Consider the following 19,545-nt stretch of genomic DNA (forward strand, 5'->3'; position numbering starts at 1 on the left):
CTTAGGACTTTGCACAGGAGGAACCTCAGGAGCTGGCCAGGTCGTCCATGATTGGGTGTTGTCTGGTCCAGTCAGATCTGGTTGGTGCTAGGTGCTCACTGTCAGCCTCATTAAAGAGCTGGAACCAAACATGGCAGGCGGTGCGCAGCAGCCAGCAGGCAGCCAGTGATGTGCTCCATTCTCTTACAGGGAACCACCCCGTCATGTGCAGGTGAGGCCAAGGAGTGCCGTGCTGAACATGCTCAGGAGACTGGATAGGATCAGGTTCAGAGGCCACAAGAGAGAGGACTTCCTTGATCTCGCCGAGTCCCCAAATGCCTCGGACACCGAGTGTGGAGACGAGATCCCCCTGAAGACGTCACGGCCCTCGCCCCGGGACAGTGAGGAACTCAGGGACCCCGTGAGTATGCCAGTCCCTGAGTCCTTTACATCTTTCAATGTGGACAGTGGGGGCAAGGGGAGGGGTATTATGCCCAGTTTGTAAGTGGCCAAGCTGAGTATAGACGTGGGAAGATTCATGCCCGACTAGGCTGTTCAGACACACATGCTCAGAAGCCCAACTCTCTGTCTCCTGTTGCCTTTCCACAACAACCCACAGAGCCCATCGGGACTGACCCTTGTCTGGGTGGTACTTCTGCATAGAGCTTTGTCTAGAAGCTGTAGATTTTCTGGGCGTTTGGGAACCTTGTCATATAAATACAATGTTGTAGCCTGGCTGTCCCCTCCCAGTCACCCTGCCTCCAGTGTTAGTGTAGTGACAGGGCAGGGCCTGGCCGGTCTAAAAGTTACCGGCACCCAGCTTGTCTGTCCACACCAGGATGTATGTCACTAACCCAGCCAGTGACTGAGTCCTCATTAACCCTCACAGTGGCCAGTGGCATCAAATGTCACTGGAGAACCCTAGCCGGGCAAGGCTTTGGTGTGAACAAACCAAGGGCCCCTGCCTTCCAGAGCTTGTGTTTCATGGGTGTGTCAGGCAGGGGAGCCGGGTAAGTGAGTGCCTTACAGTCTTCCCTCTGGACAGGCCCTTGAGTCTCCGGCTGGCTGTGATGTGCACATCTGCTCCATTTCTGTCCCTAGCACCCCAGCATCCTTGAGTGTACTTGATGGCCATGGGTTTTGCTCTCTCGGCCCCTGAGCCTGGTAATCTTTCCAGATGTGACTGCGATCACTGGCCTCTTAGCTCTTGTATTATTAATGCTTCATAATAGGATGGTGACTTTGTACTGCTCCTGGCAGATTAATAATTCACTAGCACCGCCTCCTAAGAGCCTGGCTGTGTGCCCTGTGCTGCCTAGCCTGGGGCCACTTGCCTTCCTAGCCAGCCTCCTGGTGTGTTTGACTGCTGCTGTTCCCACAGTTCAAAGTCAATGGGTAGTCCTTTAGCTTTTGGTCTAGGGGTGTGTCCTGTTTTACAGGGGACTGTACAGAGTACTATAGACTTGACAGAAAAACAGTATCTTGTCGAGTGCTGGGGTGGAGGTGTGCAAGCCATGGGTCTGAGTAAGATGAGAACTTTTGGATTGAGCACCTCAGGGGCAAGAGTTGCCCTTCACACACACACACACACACACACACACACACACACACACACACACGCATACATACATATATGCATATACATGCATCCATGCATGAACACACAAATATAAACACATGCACATATACATAGACACACATGCATGCATACATATACACATATACATGAACATGTGTGTGCCTACCACACACACACCCATAAGCATGCATACATACATATATATGCATCCATGCATGAACACACAAATATACTCACATAGACACACATGCATACATACATATACACACATACATGAACATGTGTGTGCCTACACACAGACACACAGACACACAGACACACAGACACACAGACACACACACACACACACACACACACACACACACAGTATGAGATTCTGGGTTCAGGTTCAGTGGCCAAAAGGACCTACCTGTGTGCATGTCTGAGGTAACATGAGGCAGTGTATGCAGAAGAGGGTGGTATATGGGTGTGAAGTGACTTTCTATTCTCCTGTAGTAATTGTTGTCTCTAAGGTTTACGGCCTCTGTCTGCTAACCTAGGCCTAGTCATGGAAGCTTCTAGCTTCCGAAGAGTCTAATCTAGGCCTGGAATGTTTTCAGCCTCTGAGACTTACTGTTGAATAAGGTCACCCTTTCTAGCTCTTGATGAACTCTAGCTAGTTCAACTCAGCTGTTCTGGCGCAAAACTCCTCTCCACACTGACTGATTCAATATGGCTTCTCTCTTGGCCACTGACTGAATTTCTCTGCTTGGCCTCATACTAACTCTGACCATCTGTTCTAATCTTCTGGCTCCTTCTCATTCTCTGGCTTGTTCTGTCTTCACCTCTGTCTACCTTGTTCTCTTTGCAACCTGTCTCTGCACAACTTTCCTGGTAAAACTGCCCTCTCTCCATTTGCCTCTCAGTGCTGCTCTCTTAGGTAGCCTCTCTTTTCTTTCCTCGTCAAATCTTTCTCTGATTCATTCATTACTTTCTCTGTCACTCAGTTAAGCATCACTTTGAACATGGGTGTTTCCTTCTTTATACTAACTTTACCTTCATTGTTTGGGGTTCAAAGTGTATCTGCGTTCCAGCCAGAGAGATTAAAGGTGTGTGTTGAGGTCCGAACCACACCACAACTAGAAATAGGGTTTTTCAGCAAATAACACAATCTTGGGGTTCACAGTGGGATCAACTATCCTACAGCATATTGCTCTCCAAGTCATAGCCTCACTTGGTCACTTAGTAGCTGCATGGTCTAGCTATCTTGCTTGTCTTGATGTCACAGGGAGAAGGCCTGTCCCTGGTGTGTGTTGTCGTCACCAGGGTGCCATAGTGAGTGAGTTGGTCTTAGGCAGAAGGGAGTCAGCCCAGAGGGTGTGTGCAAGTGCTGGGCCAACAGAGAAATAGGAGAGGAGACCGCAGGGCGTGGAGCTCTTAGCTAGAGGCAGAACATCTGGATTTAGGGAATTCTAGGAGCCCTGGTGAGGGAGGGTCAGAACTGAAACTAGGTTGTTTTAGGGTGACTAGCTTGAAGGTATAGTTTGGAGAATGTAGAGCAAGAAGGGACATTCCAGGGCATGGCGCTAGTTGGATGGGCCATATAAGAAACTCCCTATGAGGCAGGAAGGTCCTGGGGGATGTGTTGATTTGAGATGTAGGCTTCACTTCCTGGGCTGCAGCTGAGAGCAGCTGCCGCAGAGGTCTCGGCAAGGTCAGACCTGGAATCCCAGCTCTCATACCTTCAGGCATTAGGTTCCTCATAGGGAAACTGCACCAGGGGAACCTGGGTACCAGGAGTCATGGGGAATCTCTTGTCACAGGTTCAGCCTGGAAGAGAAAACAGGTCCTAGCTCACCTCAGGTCACTGTGGTTGCAGAGGGACTAGGTGATGCTGTTTGCCCTTAACCCACCCCTCAGTACCCACAGTTTAAAAAAGGGACACGTTGGTGTTTGTCCTGGTTTGAGACTTCAGTGAGGTAATACTAGCTGGCCCACTGTTACCATGCAGGCCGGTCTCAGCACCCTACACTAGTGACTCAGAGACTTCCTCCCAGGTCCTTTGCAGAGGCTTGGTTGTATTTCATGGGGTCTCTCTCTGGGGACTCCAGGTCAGGCTGCACATTGGTAAATAATTTCCTCTTCCACACCTGTCCTGGTCCTCCTTGGGGGTGAGGTGGCCTTTTCCTTTGTGCAGCCTCGTGGAGAGATTGGTTGCCCAGGCACCAGCATGGAAGCCTCAGTGGTTGGTTGATTTGATGCCAGGCTAATAGCAGCACCCTCACGGCATTACGGGGGCCATCGTGCCAGTCAGATTCAGTGGTCTCCAGGGTATGTTTTATATTATGCAGCCCGAGAAGGACCGTGCATACTATAGTGGTCATCGGTGAGTCCCCAGCTTCTGCCCTGCCCACTGCTGGCCTGCTGTGTCTCCGTGGCATTGCATATTCTTTTTTTTTTAACTTTTTTTAAGATTTATTTATTTATTTATTTATTTATTTATTTATTTATTTTATGTGTGTAAGTACATTGCTGCTGTCTTCAGACGCACCAGAAGAGGGCATCAGATCCCATTACAGATGGTTGTGAGCCACCATGTGGTTGCTGGGAATTGAACTCAGGACCTCTGGGAGAGCAGTCAGTGCTCCTAACCTCTGAGCCATCTCTCCAACTGGCATTGCATATTCTTAAAAAATATTTTTTTTTCCAGGCGTGGTATTGCGTGCCTGTAATCTGAGCACAGAGGAGGCAGAGGCAGGTATCTCTATGAGTTCCAGAACAGCCTCTGTCTGCCTGCCTGTCTGTCTGTCTGTCTAGCAATCATCCATCCTCCTGTAATCATCATGACATGACAATAGAGGTCTGAGGACAACTTGTGGGAGTTGATTCTCTCCATCTACCACCATACAGGTCCTAGAGTTCAAACTCAGGCTGTCTGGCTTGGCTGTAAGTGCCTTTACCCTTAACTGGCCTGGCATTGCCCATCCTGTACATTTTCCTGTAAAACAACTGGCACAGGGTATGGCCTCTGGTGTCTGGCATTTTTCCTTTTCGTGACTTAATAGTGACTTGCGGTTTGGGCTGAGGGTATGGCTCAGCAAAGAAGAAGTTACCTAGCCCGTGCAAGGCCCTGCAGCCTCCCAAGTGTATCTATGTGCCTGATTTTCTGAAGTGTCGGGATATGTCTAATCCCAGCACTCAGGAGTCTAAAAGCAAGATTATGACAAGGACGGCTTAGGCTATATAGCAAGTACTGGGCTAGCCGTGGCTATACAACAAGCCTGTCTCAAAATCAAAACAGCAGCAACCCCAAAATAAATAAAACAAAACCCATGGTTTGGATGGACCACGTCTGTTTATCCACGCACAAAACATCAGACACTAGGTCTGTATCCGCTTTGGGGCTCTGACAAACAACAGAACAACCAGGAATATCGTTTCGCACAAACATCTGTTTGCACCTGGAGTCACTGGGTCACGTGGAGGCCCTGTGCTTCTGAGGGAATTGCTATGCTGTTTTTCCCAGGTGATGAGGCCATTCCCCACTCCCACATGTGGAGCCTGTCGATTCCTGTGGTCTGGGTGGCACAGATGCCCTATCCACCAGTGCTCTGTGGAACTCTCTGAGGGCCATTGAGCTGCTTCTCTCAGGCTCCCACTGTGGAATACGTTTCTGTTTTCAGTGACCTCCCCGAGCTGAGGGACACTGGAGCCCTCCAGCTTGAGGCATTGCTGGGTCTCTGAGTCATGGGAGAGTGTTGGAGCCTCCGGAGACTGCTGAGAGCTGCCCTCCTCCAGGCAATGTACTTCTTCCCCATGACTGGCCTAGAGGCCCATGCTCCTGTGCCTCTGCCTAGGGCTCCCTCCAACTCCTGTGTCAGCTAATTCAGGCAAAAATGGCATATGGAAATTTATAGTAGTTTTGTCCCAGCTTCAATCTATGTCTAGGCTCCTGGCTCCCAAGTCACAGTTACTCCTCCTGAGTCTGAGAAAGGGCCAGCCAGGGAACTTGCAGAAGGATTTGGACCAGAACTTCAGCACAGTACCCTGGGGCCTTGTCACCCTTGTTAGAGACCTTGATCACTTGGCCAAGTTCCTTAGGCTGACCCTTCAGTGCTGCCTGGAGCCAGGGGCTCCCCAGAGCTTTGACCTCTTCTCCTCTGAGGTCTCTAGAATTGCCTTGCTGATTGCAAACCCCGAGGCCAGGTGTTAGGATACCCATTCAGGGATGTGAGTGAGTGCATTCAAGTGTCGCTGGCCCTCCAGGGATGAACTGGCTGCTTTTGGCAGGAGCTTGCTAAACCCAGCCTTTCTCCGGCCTTCTCTGCCTTTCTTGCCAGTCTCACCCTCCGCTTGCCTGTTACGTGGCCACCCTGCTCTCTTCAGGGAAGGTTGACTTACAGACTGGGAGGTACTGGTTCCTCTCCAAGCTTCCTTCCTACCCCCATCACTTGGGGTTCACCCTTCCTGGCCCAACTGGGCCAGAAGAGTGTCGTCATCATTGAATCCAGTTGGCCTCCCGGGCTGCTTTGAAAACTGGCATTACCTGTAGGCTCTGGGCTCCCGTGGTCCCATTATAACCCCAGCCAGGAATCTGGAGCTTGACCTTGCTGCTAGAAGGACCAGCACATATACCCAGACGTAAGGAGTGTCGGGGTGACTGTACCATGCCTGGTACTTGACAGGTGGCTATCTTTTGATTTGAAAAAAACCAAACAAAACAAAAAGCTTGGGTTCTCCTCCCCCACTCCCCCCATGGGAATGAATTCTTGCCTAGAGCAGTTTGTCTTAGAACCCCATTCCAAGGCGTCCCCCAGTGGTCAAAGCAGGTGCTTAGGATGAAGGGACATGGGTACACATACTCTATTCGTTCCCAGTGACAACTGATGGTCCCTCACTTTCTTCTTTAACCTCCACAGCAGGGCTCTGTGGGGACTCTTTGGGGCCAAATGACAGCTCCAGCAGAGGAAGGTCACTCTTACCCCAGAGCTGGCTGCTTGGGGCTTTCAGTCCTCTACTGTCTTCTCCCAGGGTTAGTGTCCTTGCTCCCATCAGATCTCCCAGGCCAAGTCCACTGCCTTCTTAAGACTCCCAGGCTCCCTCTTCCCTCCATCATCCCATGAGGAAATCCTGGGAGGAACCGGTTGTAAGGAGGGCAAAACCTGAGTGGAGTAGAGGAGGAGAGCCAGCAGCACCGGTACCGTGCAGGGTAGAGCTTGCTTCTTGCTCATGGGGTTTTCTTTGCTATGTAACTGACAGTTACCTCCAGGGTAACTCCTCCTCCTGTCATCTCCAGGGCAGAGCCTCAGTTTTCCTGGATTGACTGTACCCATTCCTATGGCCTGGCTCACCTAGGATTCCTGCTGTAGGATCAGTCCCTTGACAAAGGGGGCCTCGGACAGGCCTGCTAAGCCCAACATTATACTCCTGTAAGCCTGTGAGCAGAGCTAGTGAAATATTTAACACATTTCCTTGTAGGCTAGCCCAGACTGCAGTCAGAGTGTAGGGCATTTCTTGGAGATGAAACAGGGACAAGGCTGCAGAGCTCCTGGGCTTGCTGGATCCCATTTCAATTCAACATTGATGACCCCGTTCTTAAGATAGGCCTTGCCCTGGTATGCCTGGGGCAGGGAGGCTAGGTGTGACTCAGGCACACGGGGAATGAGTAGAACTTCTAGAAGGTGCTTAGACAAGAGGGCCAGAGAAGAGGAGTTGGAGACAAAGAAATCGGGGTGCACATGCTAGAACCTGTCTGATCAGAGCTGCCAAGGGAGGGTGTAGTATGCTTGCCTCTTTGGGTAGTGAAGCGATAGGAGGCCAAGACAGGGTAAAGTTAGGACTTAGATGCTGACCAGGATGGTCGACATGCGGCCCACAGCTGGCTTAGAGATGAGCCGGTCACATGTGTCCTGAAGTTTGCATCTGAGATTGTGTGAGTCCCGTGGTCCCCTCACAAACAACCACTCCCTGCATCTGATGACCCAGCTACCTTCAACATTTCAGGAGCTAGTCAAAATGAGAAGGGATGGCTACAGGCAGCCATGTTGGAGTTTGCCCGCAGGTTCTGTAGCCTGTATATATGGAGTCCTGCACATGGGCCACTACAGACTCAGTGACTTTCTCCTGGCTTGATATGTTTAGTTTCGGGGCTGGCTGGATCTGAGCCACCTATGTATGGATGACTGCCTGGTGTTTCTGGGCTGGAGGTCATCTAGCTTCCCATCTGATGGTGAGCTTTCTTGGGATCTACTGCTATGTGACCTGGAACTCAGGTGGGGATGCATATCCTCTTGGGGAGTTTTCTTGTCTGAGACAGGGTTTTTGGAGTGCTGGGATACTCGTGAGCCCCTAATTCTTTTAGAACAGGTGCCTCTTAGCTGAATTTCATCCGTCAGCCTTGAGCTGGGGAGTGACACCCTAGGGCCTCTTAGCCTTCAGCCAACCCAAGCTTTCACACGCCACTGTCTGTACCGGGGGACCTGGTCCATGTCCCTGTAAACCTGTGCCCTGGCAAACAGAGCTGGAGGTGCAGACCAGGGGCACAGGCAGGGTACCCGTGGACTGGAGGACTTGGTGCAGAGCCTGTGGCCTTCCAGCCCCTTCATCCCAGACTGTGGCCCCTGAGAGGTACACATATCGTCAGGGCTAACTCAGTTGACTTGTTTACACACATGTCCTATTACCTAGGAGAGGTTGGGGACCCAGGCAAGGTGGCCAGGTCCCCTCTGTTGCGTGTAAGGCATCCGTGTGCCTTTTTTTGCCACGTCAATGGCAGGGTGCAGCTGTAGGGATGACCCCGTGTGTTCCCACTGGCCCGGGAGGCTATGCAGTGCTGGGTGGGGTTGGGTGGTCAGCAGGCTGCATAGCTGGATCCAGCACCTATATGGCCGTGGCTGTGGAGGCTGTGACTAGAGCTAGTCCTTGGCCTCCGGGACAGGACAATTTACTCACTGGAGAACCAACAGGAAGGACCTGGTGTGGCATGTGCTCCTCTTGGTTCCTCATAGACCTCACTTAGAAGCTGTTTTTCCCACTGATCTTCTCAGGGTGGGATAGACACCCTTGGGCTTCCATTAGGAGGGTAACTGCTCTGGTGGGGTCACTTGCTGGCTGGACAGCCCTGCAGTTTCTTCCATGTGTAGTCAATGTTGCTATCATCAAGAGGCTTAATGCCAGCTGGGCGTGACAATACACACGGTTCTTCCAGCACTCGAGAGGTTGAGGCAGGAGGATCATAAACTTGAGGCTGGTCTGGACTGTATCATGAGATTGTCTCAAAAAAAAAAAAAAATAAAAGAAACCAAGTTTAACATGCCAGGTCTGAGAAGACCCACACTGTCCAGCGTTCCGAGGTGAGTTGTAGAGCCCTTGTCTCGTATGTTCAGGGAAATGCCTGCGGGGAGCCTCTGGCCGTTATTTTGACCACAATATATACCTTCCCTTGCGATCTGGGGTTCTGGGGCCTCTAAAACCACCTGGGATCAGGCAAGGCTGCTTCTGTGTGGTCCTCTGAACTCTTGGTCTTCTCCTTCCAGGCTGGTCCAGGGACCCTCATCATGGCGGCAGGCGTGCAGGACTTCAGCAGGACCGAGTTCGATCGACTGAATGAGATCAAGGGTCACCTGGAAATCGCCTTACTGGAAAAGCACTTTCTTCGTGAGTGTGAGGAAGTACTTATCGGGGGATGGGTCACAGCTGAGTCAGGGTGAGCCGGAGATGCTATGGTATGGACATGGGACAGGCATTCGTGGGGGCAGGCACATGTGAACATACATACGCATGCGTGGGGGTAGGTGCAAGGAAAGGCTTGGACCAAGGTGTGAACTTGGACTTTAGACTTTTTTTTTTTTCCCGGAGCTGGGGACCGAACCCAGGGCCTTGCGCTCGCTAGGCAAGCGCTCTACCGCTGAGCTAAATCCCCAACCCCGACTTTAGACTTTTGATATTACCTCAGAATGCCTGTCCTGTCTGTCTGTTGCCTGTTGCTTCACAAAACCCAGCCCTGGCCTATGCCTTGCAGATGGGGTGCGGAAGCAGTTGAAGTCTCGGAAAGGAGTGACCTATTCTGTAAAGATTGGGAAGACAGTCATGAGTCAAGCACAGTTAACTCAGAATTTTCAGAGCTCCTCAGAGGCATCTGAAACCATTTGTACTGTTACACACAGAGGGCTAGTGGGAGGAGGACCCTGGGACCCCGAGGTTTGCTGGACATCCCCTCCTGGCTCCCACTGGCCAGATCTTGACCTTTGGAGTAAGGAGGCGGTGGTTTTTGGTTTTTTTTTTTTTTTTTGTCAAAACAGGAGCTTTTGCAGTTTTAGCCTGATCCCACCTCATGTTTGATCTTTCTCGTGACCCCCACATCCTCTTGGTCTTGCAGATGAGTAAACTGAGGCACGGGTGACCGAGTCATCCTGCCATGTGGTCAGAGTAGTAATAAGGCCTTAAGCCAACCTGGCTTGCTGCTTGTGGCCCCTGACGCATGTCATTGGAGCTGAGGCTCCACAGGAGCCCAGGACACTGGGAAGCAGCTAAGGGAAGAGAGCTTTAGTCCTGCTTGCCCAGAGCTGGTCACTGTGAATCCACGGAGCAAGCCCTGGCCAGGGTCAGGGTATAGGAGGGCTGCGGGAGCACTGTCCCCACTGTGGAGCAGTTTGAAGGTGCACAGCATGGAGCCAGCCAGAGCTCATGGGGGTGATGGGGTTGAGGACTCTTAAGGCTGCTAGACCATGAAGGAAAATGTCTGAAGTGCATACTTGGCTATTCCGCTGTAGGATACACTGCCGGCATCCTAGGATCATGCCCACAGTTCTTTTCTCAGTGTTGTCCAAAGAGGTATCTCATCCTGCTCCTTGGTAACTCTCTTTTTTGGGGAAGGGGGTGGGGCTTCCCGAAATGGGGTTTCTCTATATAGTCCTGGTTGTCCTGGAGCTCATTTTATAGACCAGGCTAGCCTCCAACTTAGAGATCCGATCGCCTCTGCTCCCTGAGTGCTGGGATACCACCCTGAGTGCGTTACCACCACCCTCCTTGGTGACTCCTAAAGTAGGTGTGGCACTTACCCTGACAGTGTGTGGGCTTCTCCATTAATTATGGAAGATTTTGAATATACATGGAAACAAAGCAGAAATCATCAGAGGCTCCCAGTCTCTCCAGGAGCGGATTCCAGGCCAGGCTGGCTTTCGCTCCTCCCCCTCTGGGTTGGGCGATGCTCAGCCCGCGCTCTACCACCTCATCTGTAAATATTTTAGTAGATCGCTCAGTATGTTTTAATGACAAAAGCTGAGAGACCAAGATGGGAAGCAGAGCAGCACCACAGCGCCCCCCCCCCCCATTGCATCAGAGACTGGAGCTGGGATCTCCCCGATAGGTTTCTGACAACTCTGAATTGATTCTCGACAGGGTCCGTGGGCGGGAACGGCTGGCGTATCTCCTCTGTCTTTTGGCGTCTTCTCTCTCTCTATTACTGCCATAATCTTCGGTGGCTGGCTCGCCAAGGCAGGGCTCCCCCACTGGATATATGGGTATTGTCCTGTAGAGTCGCCATGTCTGCTATCCCTCCTCCACAGTGATGGTTGTGTTTGGGCCAGCCCTTTCATGACGTGGATGTGCGTCGCCCCAGGCGACATCACAAGGAGCAGGCCCCTCAGCAGAGTTTTCAGACCGGTCGATTTTGTTCTTGCTCCACTGATTAGCCAACGAGTTTCTGAAAACGAGTTTCTCTTGGCTCTTTCTGCCTTGAGGTACAGTGATCACGGGAAAGGTGGGATACACAAACTTCCTCCCTTTGTGACATTTAAATATTCCACCCGAGACCAGAGAGGTTGCCTGCTCCCCTATGTGGTTTAGGATCAGGGGAAGCTTCAGTAACAAGGAGCGATCATGGAGTTATGACCTGTGTGTGTGCTCATGTTTTTGCCTCTGGGATATGCATGCGTCCCTTGGCTTCTTGGCTTGTTCACAGTGGGACAAGGTAATCAACAACCCCCCCCCCCATTAACACATCCTGCGCCAGTACTGGAGTTAACCATTTTTCAAGGCAGCCCCGGTTCTCTTCTGTGGAAAGTGATCTATGGAGACCAACTGAGGATTACAGGACAGTCACTGTAGCCAAGAGTCATTGTGTCTTGAGCATTACAATGACCAGGGCTTGGGCAGTATGGGTTCAGACAGGTGACCATAGGAAGAGACAGCCAGGACTCCTGAGTGTCTTTTGGTCCTCACTGGGGCTTTACTGTGACCGTGTTTTCAACTCATAGTGAATTTGGTTTCCACGAGCAGGAACAGCCTTACTCAATTGTCTTATCTCACAATCATATATTCTAGACTCAGGACCAGTTGGGCATGGTGGTAAACACCTATGATGCCAGCGCTGAGGAGGCCAGCCTGGGATACAGAAGGAAAGAAACGTTGTCAAAACCAAAACAAAACCCCACAAACACCATGGTGTGGCAGTGCACACCTTTAATCCCAGCTCTTAGGAGGCAGAGGCAGGAGGCTGTGAGTGAGAGGCCAGCCAGAGCTGCACAGTGAGACCCTGTCTCAAAAATAAAACAAACACGCCAGGGCCACCACCAGCCTGGGGACCACTGAGCCCAGTCTCTGTGGGGTTCTGCCACTTCTGTCCCAAGGGATCATCTCACTACGGAAGGGTCAGTTTCTTCATTGGAATGCTACCTGCACAGTTGGTTCCTGTTACTGCCTTCCGGCCCTGCCGTTGAGGAGTGCAAGGCCGGCTTCAATGTTTCTCCCACTTCTGATGTTTATAGAGATTACCTTTGTTTGGCTGAGTTTCTTCAGACTCAGAAGAAAGTTACAAAAATAGCACCGAGAATGTGTTCTCATGGATTGACTCCTCAAAGCGTAACGATGTTGCCATACTCACCTGTCCGTGGGTTTTATCCACCCAGCCCTCTTCCCACCATATAAGCCGTCTATACATTTACATATACATATATGCATCCGTCCATTTATCTATCTCCCATCCACCTCTCATCGATTAAGCCGTCCACCCACATATCCACCCATCTTCCATCCATCCGTTTACACATCCATCCACATCCTGCTTACCCATTAATCCTCCCCCTATGCATCTATGGATCTCTCACCCACTCACGCATCCATCTACCACATCCATCTCTTGCCCACCAGCCCACCCCTCCACCCCCCTCCATCTCTCATCCACCTACCCATCCATCCATTTGTCCATCTGCCCATCTATTTATATATTTCTTCTGAGCTGCCTGATGGTCTGTTTCAGACATGGTGCTTCTGAGTTCCAAATAATCTTGCCATGTGTCTTAAAAGCAAGGCTATTGGGGCTGGGGATTTAGCTCAGTGGTAGAGCGCTTACCTAGGAAGCGCAAGGTCCTGGGTTCGGTCCCCAGCTCCGGAAAAAAAAAGAACAAAAAAAAAAAAAAAAAAAAGCAAGGCTATTCTCTTACAAGCTGTGGTATGCAGTGTGTAGCTATCAAAACCAGGAAATAATGTTGCCGTACCATTACCTGGTACAAAACCTTATTGCGGCCTCACCGTTGCCTCGGGTCCTTTTTGGCAAAAAGGAAGTTCTGGTCACACGTTGTCTCTTTAAGCTCCTTTCCTTGACTTGTTTCCTGAAGCAGGTGTGTTTCGAGGCATGTGGTAGGTTGCTTATAGAATGGGCTTGGGTTTAGATGTTTTCTGTTGCTTTACGGAGACTCAGGTCATGTGGGTTTTGCTCTGCAAGTCAGAGCCATGATGGTGTGTCCTCAGTGCTGGTCACAAGGTATAGGATATCGCCTCATCTCATTCTGCATGATGCCAAGAGTTCCTTGTCAAATTAAATTCTTGTAGCTATCTAAAATTATTGCAACTGGGGGTGTAGCTCAGTGGCAGAAGGCCTGCCAAGCACGCTCAAGCGAGGGCCTGGGTCCCTTCCACAGTACTGGGGGGAAGAAAAAAAGCACCCAGTTAAGAAAAACTGTTTACAGCAGCGGAAGCACAGGGAGGCTAAGCCAGGACGTCACCCGAACCCTGGGATTCAACACCAGCCTGGGCAACACAGCGAGACCCCTTCTAAAAGCAGATTTTAAAAAGATAATACGGAATGGTCTATCAGGCCGCACTATCAAGTGATAGCCAGGGAACCTGAGTGTCCTCTAGAGTCTCGATTTTCTTGTAACTTAATAATCCTTGCTCTTGATTGCTCTATTTGGTTGTGCCTTCCCCTCTAGATAAGTGTCAGCACACTCACATTCTGTGCACACTCGCGTTCTGGCACTCACACTAGGACGGTACCGGAGATACTCCATGCCCTGTATGCTGTCTGTGTCCCCAGTCTGGGTGTGGCCCAATCTGCTGGTTGCCTGTTGGTGACTGATTGTACCATCTCCAGCTTTCTGCACCGGCTATTGGTTATAGGCAGCCCTTCCCGGGCCCTCTGCACCTTGAGGGTGGGGGAACCTATTTTTGTACCCGAGACTTGATGTCTCCGGTGTAGTGGGTGCTGAGTGACTGGAAGAAACTGCAGAAAAGCCTGACAGAGGTGGAGTGGCACAGAGGAGCCTATGCCTCCTCCCAACATGGCATCCACCACAATCTCCTGGGTAATACAGTGTTAGAGCCTTGAGGCACATAGACATACTCTGGCTGTCACTGAGCCTATGCAACATGTGCTGGCCTGGTGGTCCCTGTCCCTCCTGGTCAGCAGGGGAAATACCATGTGTAGGGTAGGGAGTGCCGTAGGCTAGTCTCGAGACCTACGCTTTGGCTCTTGCTCCCTTCTTTCACTAACAGCTCAGCATGAGCTCTTTTGGACCTTGGCTCCATCCATACTCACCTAAGTGATTAGTTTTCAGATTCCATTCAACTGTCTCAGCTGTCCTTTCTCTGACAACAGCCTGTCATTCTTCACAGAGGAAGGAAATAGCCCCAAGTGCACAGTAGTTTTCTTCAGTGATTAAATATTGGAGGGTACAGATGTTCCCGGGAGAAAATGGCACGGGATGAAGACGGTACAGTTGAAATGTGCCTTAATCCCAGCCAAAGGCAAGGGTCTAAGCTTGTTAAAGACCATAAATGAGTGAACGGTGTCAACATCCAGCAAGTATGAGGCACCTTTCACTGGATTATTGCTCGCAGGACCTAAACGCATTCAATTCCAAGGCGTCTATTACCAAGCGTGCATTTATTGATTGCTTGCTGCATACAGGCTCCGAAAAGTGAGGCCACCAGCACTGCAAAGCGTGCACACAGCCTCTACCCCAAAGCATCTTGGTGAGCTTGGATTTTGGAGGGGAAAGTGTTTCAGGCCTCTCAGGAGCCTCCTGGTTGCTGGTTGCTGGGCTGTGTGTGGATTGAGGGCCCTTCTGAGGTGATACCTCCCCAAGGTAACTTCTGCCGGCACCTCCCTGATCAGTCTAGAGGAGACTCCCCTAGGGATTGCGCCTTGTCTCCAGCTGCTGACCTGTATGCAGCGGGGTAAGTGGATTCCCAGTGGAGGCAGCCAGTGGACAACGGTGACTCCCAAAGCATGTAACTAGGAGGGAGGAGGCCTTTGCTCCAAACCCCTGGCACTTCTAAAAGTCCCCTTCGTGTTCAACAGGTGATGGGGAGGGAAGCTAGAACGGCTGACCCTTGCTCTGTGGGAAGACTCCTGGAAGAAGGCAGGAATGGGCTTACCTCTGGATGTACAGATTCAGAAAAACACAGGACGTTGTAGCACAGGTTAGCCCCGGGGTGATTGACCTAAGTGATCAGAGCAAGACCGCCTCACTATCAGTCTATGGACAGCAGAAGGCTGGGAGACACCAACCATGCCTCCAGGGTTCTGAACAGTTGAGGCCATCTAGAGACAGAGCTACCTGCATGGGTTGACAATGTGCCTGGGCCCAATCCTCCAGGCCTAGAGCTGCAGAGTCTTGCTGGGCAGCCCGGCCCTCCTGACTCTGCCTCCTCCTATAAGCTGAGTACAGCAGAGCTCAAAGGTAAGCCCCAGGGACCGAGCCTGGAAAGGTCTGCTTCTGTCCCTAGTGTGAAGCCGGTGGGCGGAAGGGGTCAGCGACCAAATTAGGACTGAAAACTGAGATAAACCAGACACAGGTCCTATGGGAAATTTTCCAGGAAAAAGATGAAATTGGCCCCTAAAATGATTAAAGCTCTGGCCCTTAGGCCCAAGGTTTCATATTTCTGTGCCTGGGTGGTGTGGATTAGCGGTAGACTTCTTTTCTAGCATGTTTGAGACCCTAGGATCTGTGCCCAGTACCAGGATGGGGAGGAGCCCTAAACCTTTTCTAAATCATTTCTGTTGCCCAGTAAAGCATACCCTTGAAGATTTCATCGAAGGTGAAATATTCGTCTCGAAGACTTGTCATTACCCAGGATATAAGTTCTTTGAGCACAAAGGCCGACCCCACTCACCAGACCCCTGGCCCGTCTGTAGCTCATAATTCAGAGGAGAAGCTCAGATACCCTGGTGCTGGCTCTGGTGCAGCTCCCAGGGCCAGGCCTTCTGCAGTATCGGGGTGAGATGGTGAAGTCATAGGTTGACAAGCTCATCTGCTGCGTCATGCTGATGGCTCCACATTCCCCGCCTGGCAGGATGCCTTGGGCAATGATAATTGCTTGTCATGGGAGTCTTCCGATCAGGAGCCACCATCCATCTCTGTGACCTCTGTGGGGACTTATAACCAGCCCCATGGGCACAGTTTCAGCTCCCAGGACCATGAGAGGTATCATCCCATTCCTGCTTCTGGGAGGCATGTTAGAAGTCCTGTGTTTGTAGCGGGGAGAGAAGACACCTGGGCCAGTGGGCAGCTGTCCCCCGCTGCTCCCAGTGGTCCCCCATGGGAAGCCTCATGTAGCAGAGACATGTCCAGTGGCATGTGGGGTGTGTTGTATATCCCAGCACACTCGCCTGTCTACATTGGCACTCACCAGCTGGGTTTTATGGGAGGGAGAGAAGCCAGCTGCTGCCTCACCTGTCCAGTCCCAGAGCCTGGCAGCTGCAGGGCGTTCAGCGCACATCTGGGTGGATGAATGACTTAGCAGATCGCTGGCTACCCCAGCCAGAGGTGAGCACACAGATAATGGGATGAGTGGAGAGACGGTCAGAGCGCTGCCTCGCACCCAGGCAGGCCTTTCTGTACATCCTCTGGGGCCTTACTAGGCACCACCCAAAGCCACTCTCCAGCCGTATCCTACCTTGTTTTACATCAGGTATTCGGTCCCCGGGCACAGTGTCTCCTTACCGAGCTCCACTCCCTAGCATGTGTACTGAGAACAAACCTCTGGAGCTCACTTCACCTTCCTGGCGGTAGGTGCCTGCCCTCCTGCTCATATTAAGCAGGTACCGGGCATCTAGCAGTAAGCTTGATGCTTTGAGAAAGTTTGGCTGCTGGTGCATGATTGGAGAGATGTGTCCAGAAGATATGGAGTGGATAGAGCAGACCCCTAAAAAAAAGAATGTGTGCATGCCTTTTTGCCTACATGTGCAAGATATTCGTGCATGACAGGCGTGCCTGGTACCCATGGAGACCTGAAACTGGAGATACAGGCAGCCGTGAGCCACCACGTGCTTGTTGGGACTTGAACCTAGGTCCTCTGGAAGAACAGCCAATGGTTTTAGCCATGGGGTCATCTCTCCAGCCCTTGACCTTCTTCCAGACCCAAGGGTAGAGACTTTGGAATAACCGTATCTCTCAGCCCAGGGCTAGCCAGGGCCTCGGAGTCCAGCCTTGAACATCAGAGGCAGGGGCATGGCACCCCCCAACTCCCATCTCATACTGAAGGACCATGTTGGGTCTGGAAAGCCAGCCTTTCTGGGCAGTAGTTCTGACTGGAACCTCATTTTTTTTTCTTTCTTGTTTGCTTGCTTACTTCCTTTCCTTTCTTCTTCCCTTCTTATCTATCTATCTATCTATCTATCTATCTATCTATCTATCTATCTATCTATCTATCTATCATCTGCACACAAACCTCAGGACACCACCCTAGTCCCACAACTGACTTCCTAAACCCAGGATGCCGACCCAGGCAGCAGCCTGTCACGTTAGAATGCTAAACGTCCAGAACTTGGCCGCACACTACCTGATTTTGAAGGAACATTCAGCTCGGTGTTGACAGTTCGTCATGCTGTAAATTCCACTTCTGTGCAGAGCAATGAATAACATGGCGATAACTGAGCTCCAGGAGAGCACACAGGCTGTGGGGGGCATGCAGGGCGAGACACCCTCCGGAGCAAGCAAGCGGCAGTGGCCAGAGAAAAGGAGCATCACACAATGCCACTTCTCTAGGGCTGAAGGTGAAGGGGTACCCTGAACCCAGGAGGTGACTCGGACCTAGTCCATTGGGAGGGCAAGGCATTGTCTTTTAGAAAGGTTCTTAAGGATAACAGGAAGGGAAACTGGGCTGGGAAAACCCATTCAGGTACCCAGTTGTGCAGCCCAGCCTGGCTGGAGACAGCTTTCTTTTCCCCTCCGGGAGGGAGGTTTCCCGTGTATGTGCTCCAGCTGGGTGGGGAGAAATTTTATTTAAAGCTTATCATTTGATTCCCCCCACCCAACCCCCCCTCTGACTAGGCCTGTTGCATCTTGTGCCGAAGGGATTCCTGCCTGAGAGATCTGCTCTTGCAAATTTAAAAATAGCTTTGAAGTTGTTTTCCTCCCCCTGTGGGCCGGGAGCCATGGAGGCTGCGCAGCCTGGGCAGGCCATGACTGTGGGCTGAGTTATCTCCTCTGTGTCCCCTTGAATCAGCACACTGAGAAGGGCGGAAGGGGTTTCTCGGGGGTCCGGGGTCCACCTGCCCTCCACCTTCCAGAGCCTGGAGAGGCTAAAGCCTGGAGCAGGTGTGGGGACAGGTGACCTAGCTGTACTAGTCCCTCATAGTTTCTGTCATGCGTGTTCTGTGAGGAATCCTTTGCTGTACCAGGTCCCTCTGGCTTCAGGGGCTCCCGCTCTTGAGTTCGTCCTGCCTCTTTGCCTTGGAGATATCCGGCAGTCCCCGAATGGGGCTGGCTATGAGGATCAGAATCTCTTCCTCCTTAGGGTCCCTGGAGGTCACTATCATAGGTGAGCTGGCACTTTTAGACCTATGTAGATGTGTGTATACCTTGACACAGAAATAGCCCCCTGGCTTTCTCTCTCCTCCACATTCATTTTGCCGCCTCAACAGCTCCTATGCAGGTGGGTGGGGATGGGGTAGACCTTGCCCCTCAGCGACTGTCCTGGTTCCCTCTGGTGCTGTACACCTGAGTCATCTTGTGTATCTTCCTAGTAGTTGGTTTGCTGGTCTGCTTAAATGAATAACACGGTGACAGCATGGGTGTTGTGTGAGCAAAAGCCTAGAACGGAGCTTCCAAACTTCAATGTCGAACTCTTCTTTTGAAATACACCCCGAGGACTTAGAGGTTTCAGGGACCGACTCATCTTCAGCGGGCATTTCCACTCCCCTGGCCTTCTGCAGGCTCCATGGTCGTCATCCCTGCTTTGTAACCAGGCCAGCTGAGTGCCTGGAGTCGGCTACAGTCAGCACTGGGCCATGTAAAAAAGCTAAACCCTGGTCTAGGGGCTGTGCCACACCGTTAGTGGCATGTGATACATAGTCTCATTGACTCTGTGGACTAATGTGCTAGGCTATGGCTTTTGCCTAAATCCTCCCTTGTGACCTAGGTGCTGGCTCCGGATGTCTTCCTCACTTGACTGAGCCTGTGAGATTCCCATGTGGAAACAGGGCTCTGAGCTTGTATCTGTCTCTGTCCTCAGACAGAGGGCACAGGAGAGCAGGTGTCTTTCTTCTGTGCAGCTCAGGGTTATGTGAGCATATTATAGGATGGCACACCAATTGCCTCTGGCAATGTGCTGCTCATTGGTTCCTTTCTCAAGACTACTGGGTTATGAGAACGTCTATGTAAGCATTCACGCCTGGGTTGCCTCAGTGGGTTGCTGGGGAGTCCTGCTTCTGTGTAGGGGGATATAATCGGAGACGACAAGAGTAAGGTGGGAGGGGGGACCTTCCAGCTGGGGTGAGGGGGTGG

The 19,545-nt window shown here is 51.5% G+C and overlaps 1 protein-coding gene across 4 annotated transcripts in view; it reads left to right on the forward strand.

Moving 5' to 3' along the window:
- Gramd4 (GRAM domain containing 4) overlaps window positions 1–19,545 on the forward strand; it is a 73,651-nt gene that overhangs the window by 30,762 nt on the left and 23,344 nt on the right. For all 4 annotated transcript variants that reach the window (NM_001427302.1, XM_017595281.3, XM_017595282.3 and 1 more), the window contains 2 exon segments: window positions 190–400; window positions 9,073–9,193. In NM_001427302.1, the coding sequence (NP_001414231.1) occupies window positions 190–400; window positions 9,073–9,193 (332 nt within the window).

This window comes from Rattus norvegicus, chromosome 7 (assembly GCF_036323735.1).
Source record: "Rattus norvegicus strain BN/NHsdMcwi chromosome 7, GRCr8, whole genome shotgun sequence".
In the NCBI taxonomy this organism is placed as follows: Eukaryota; Metazoa; Chordata; class Mammalia; order Rodentia; family Muridae; genus Rattus; species Rattus norvegicus.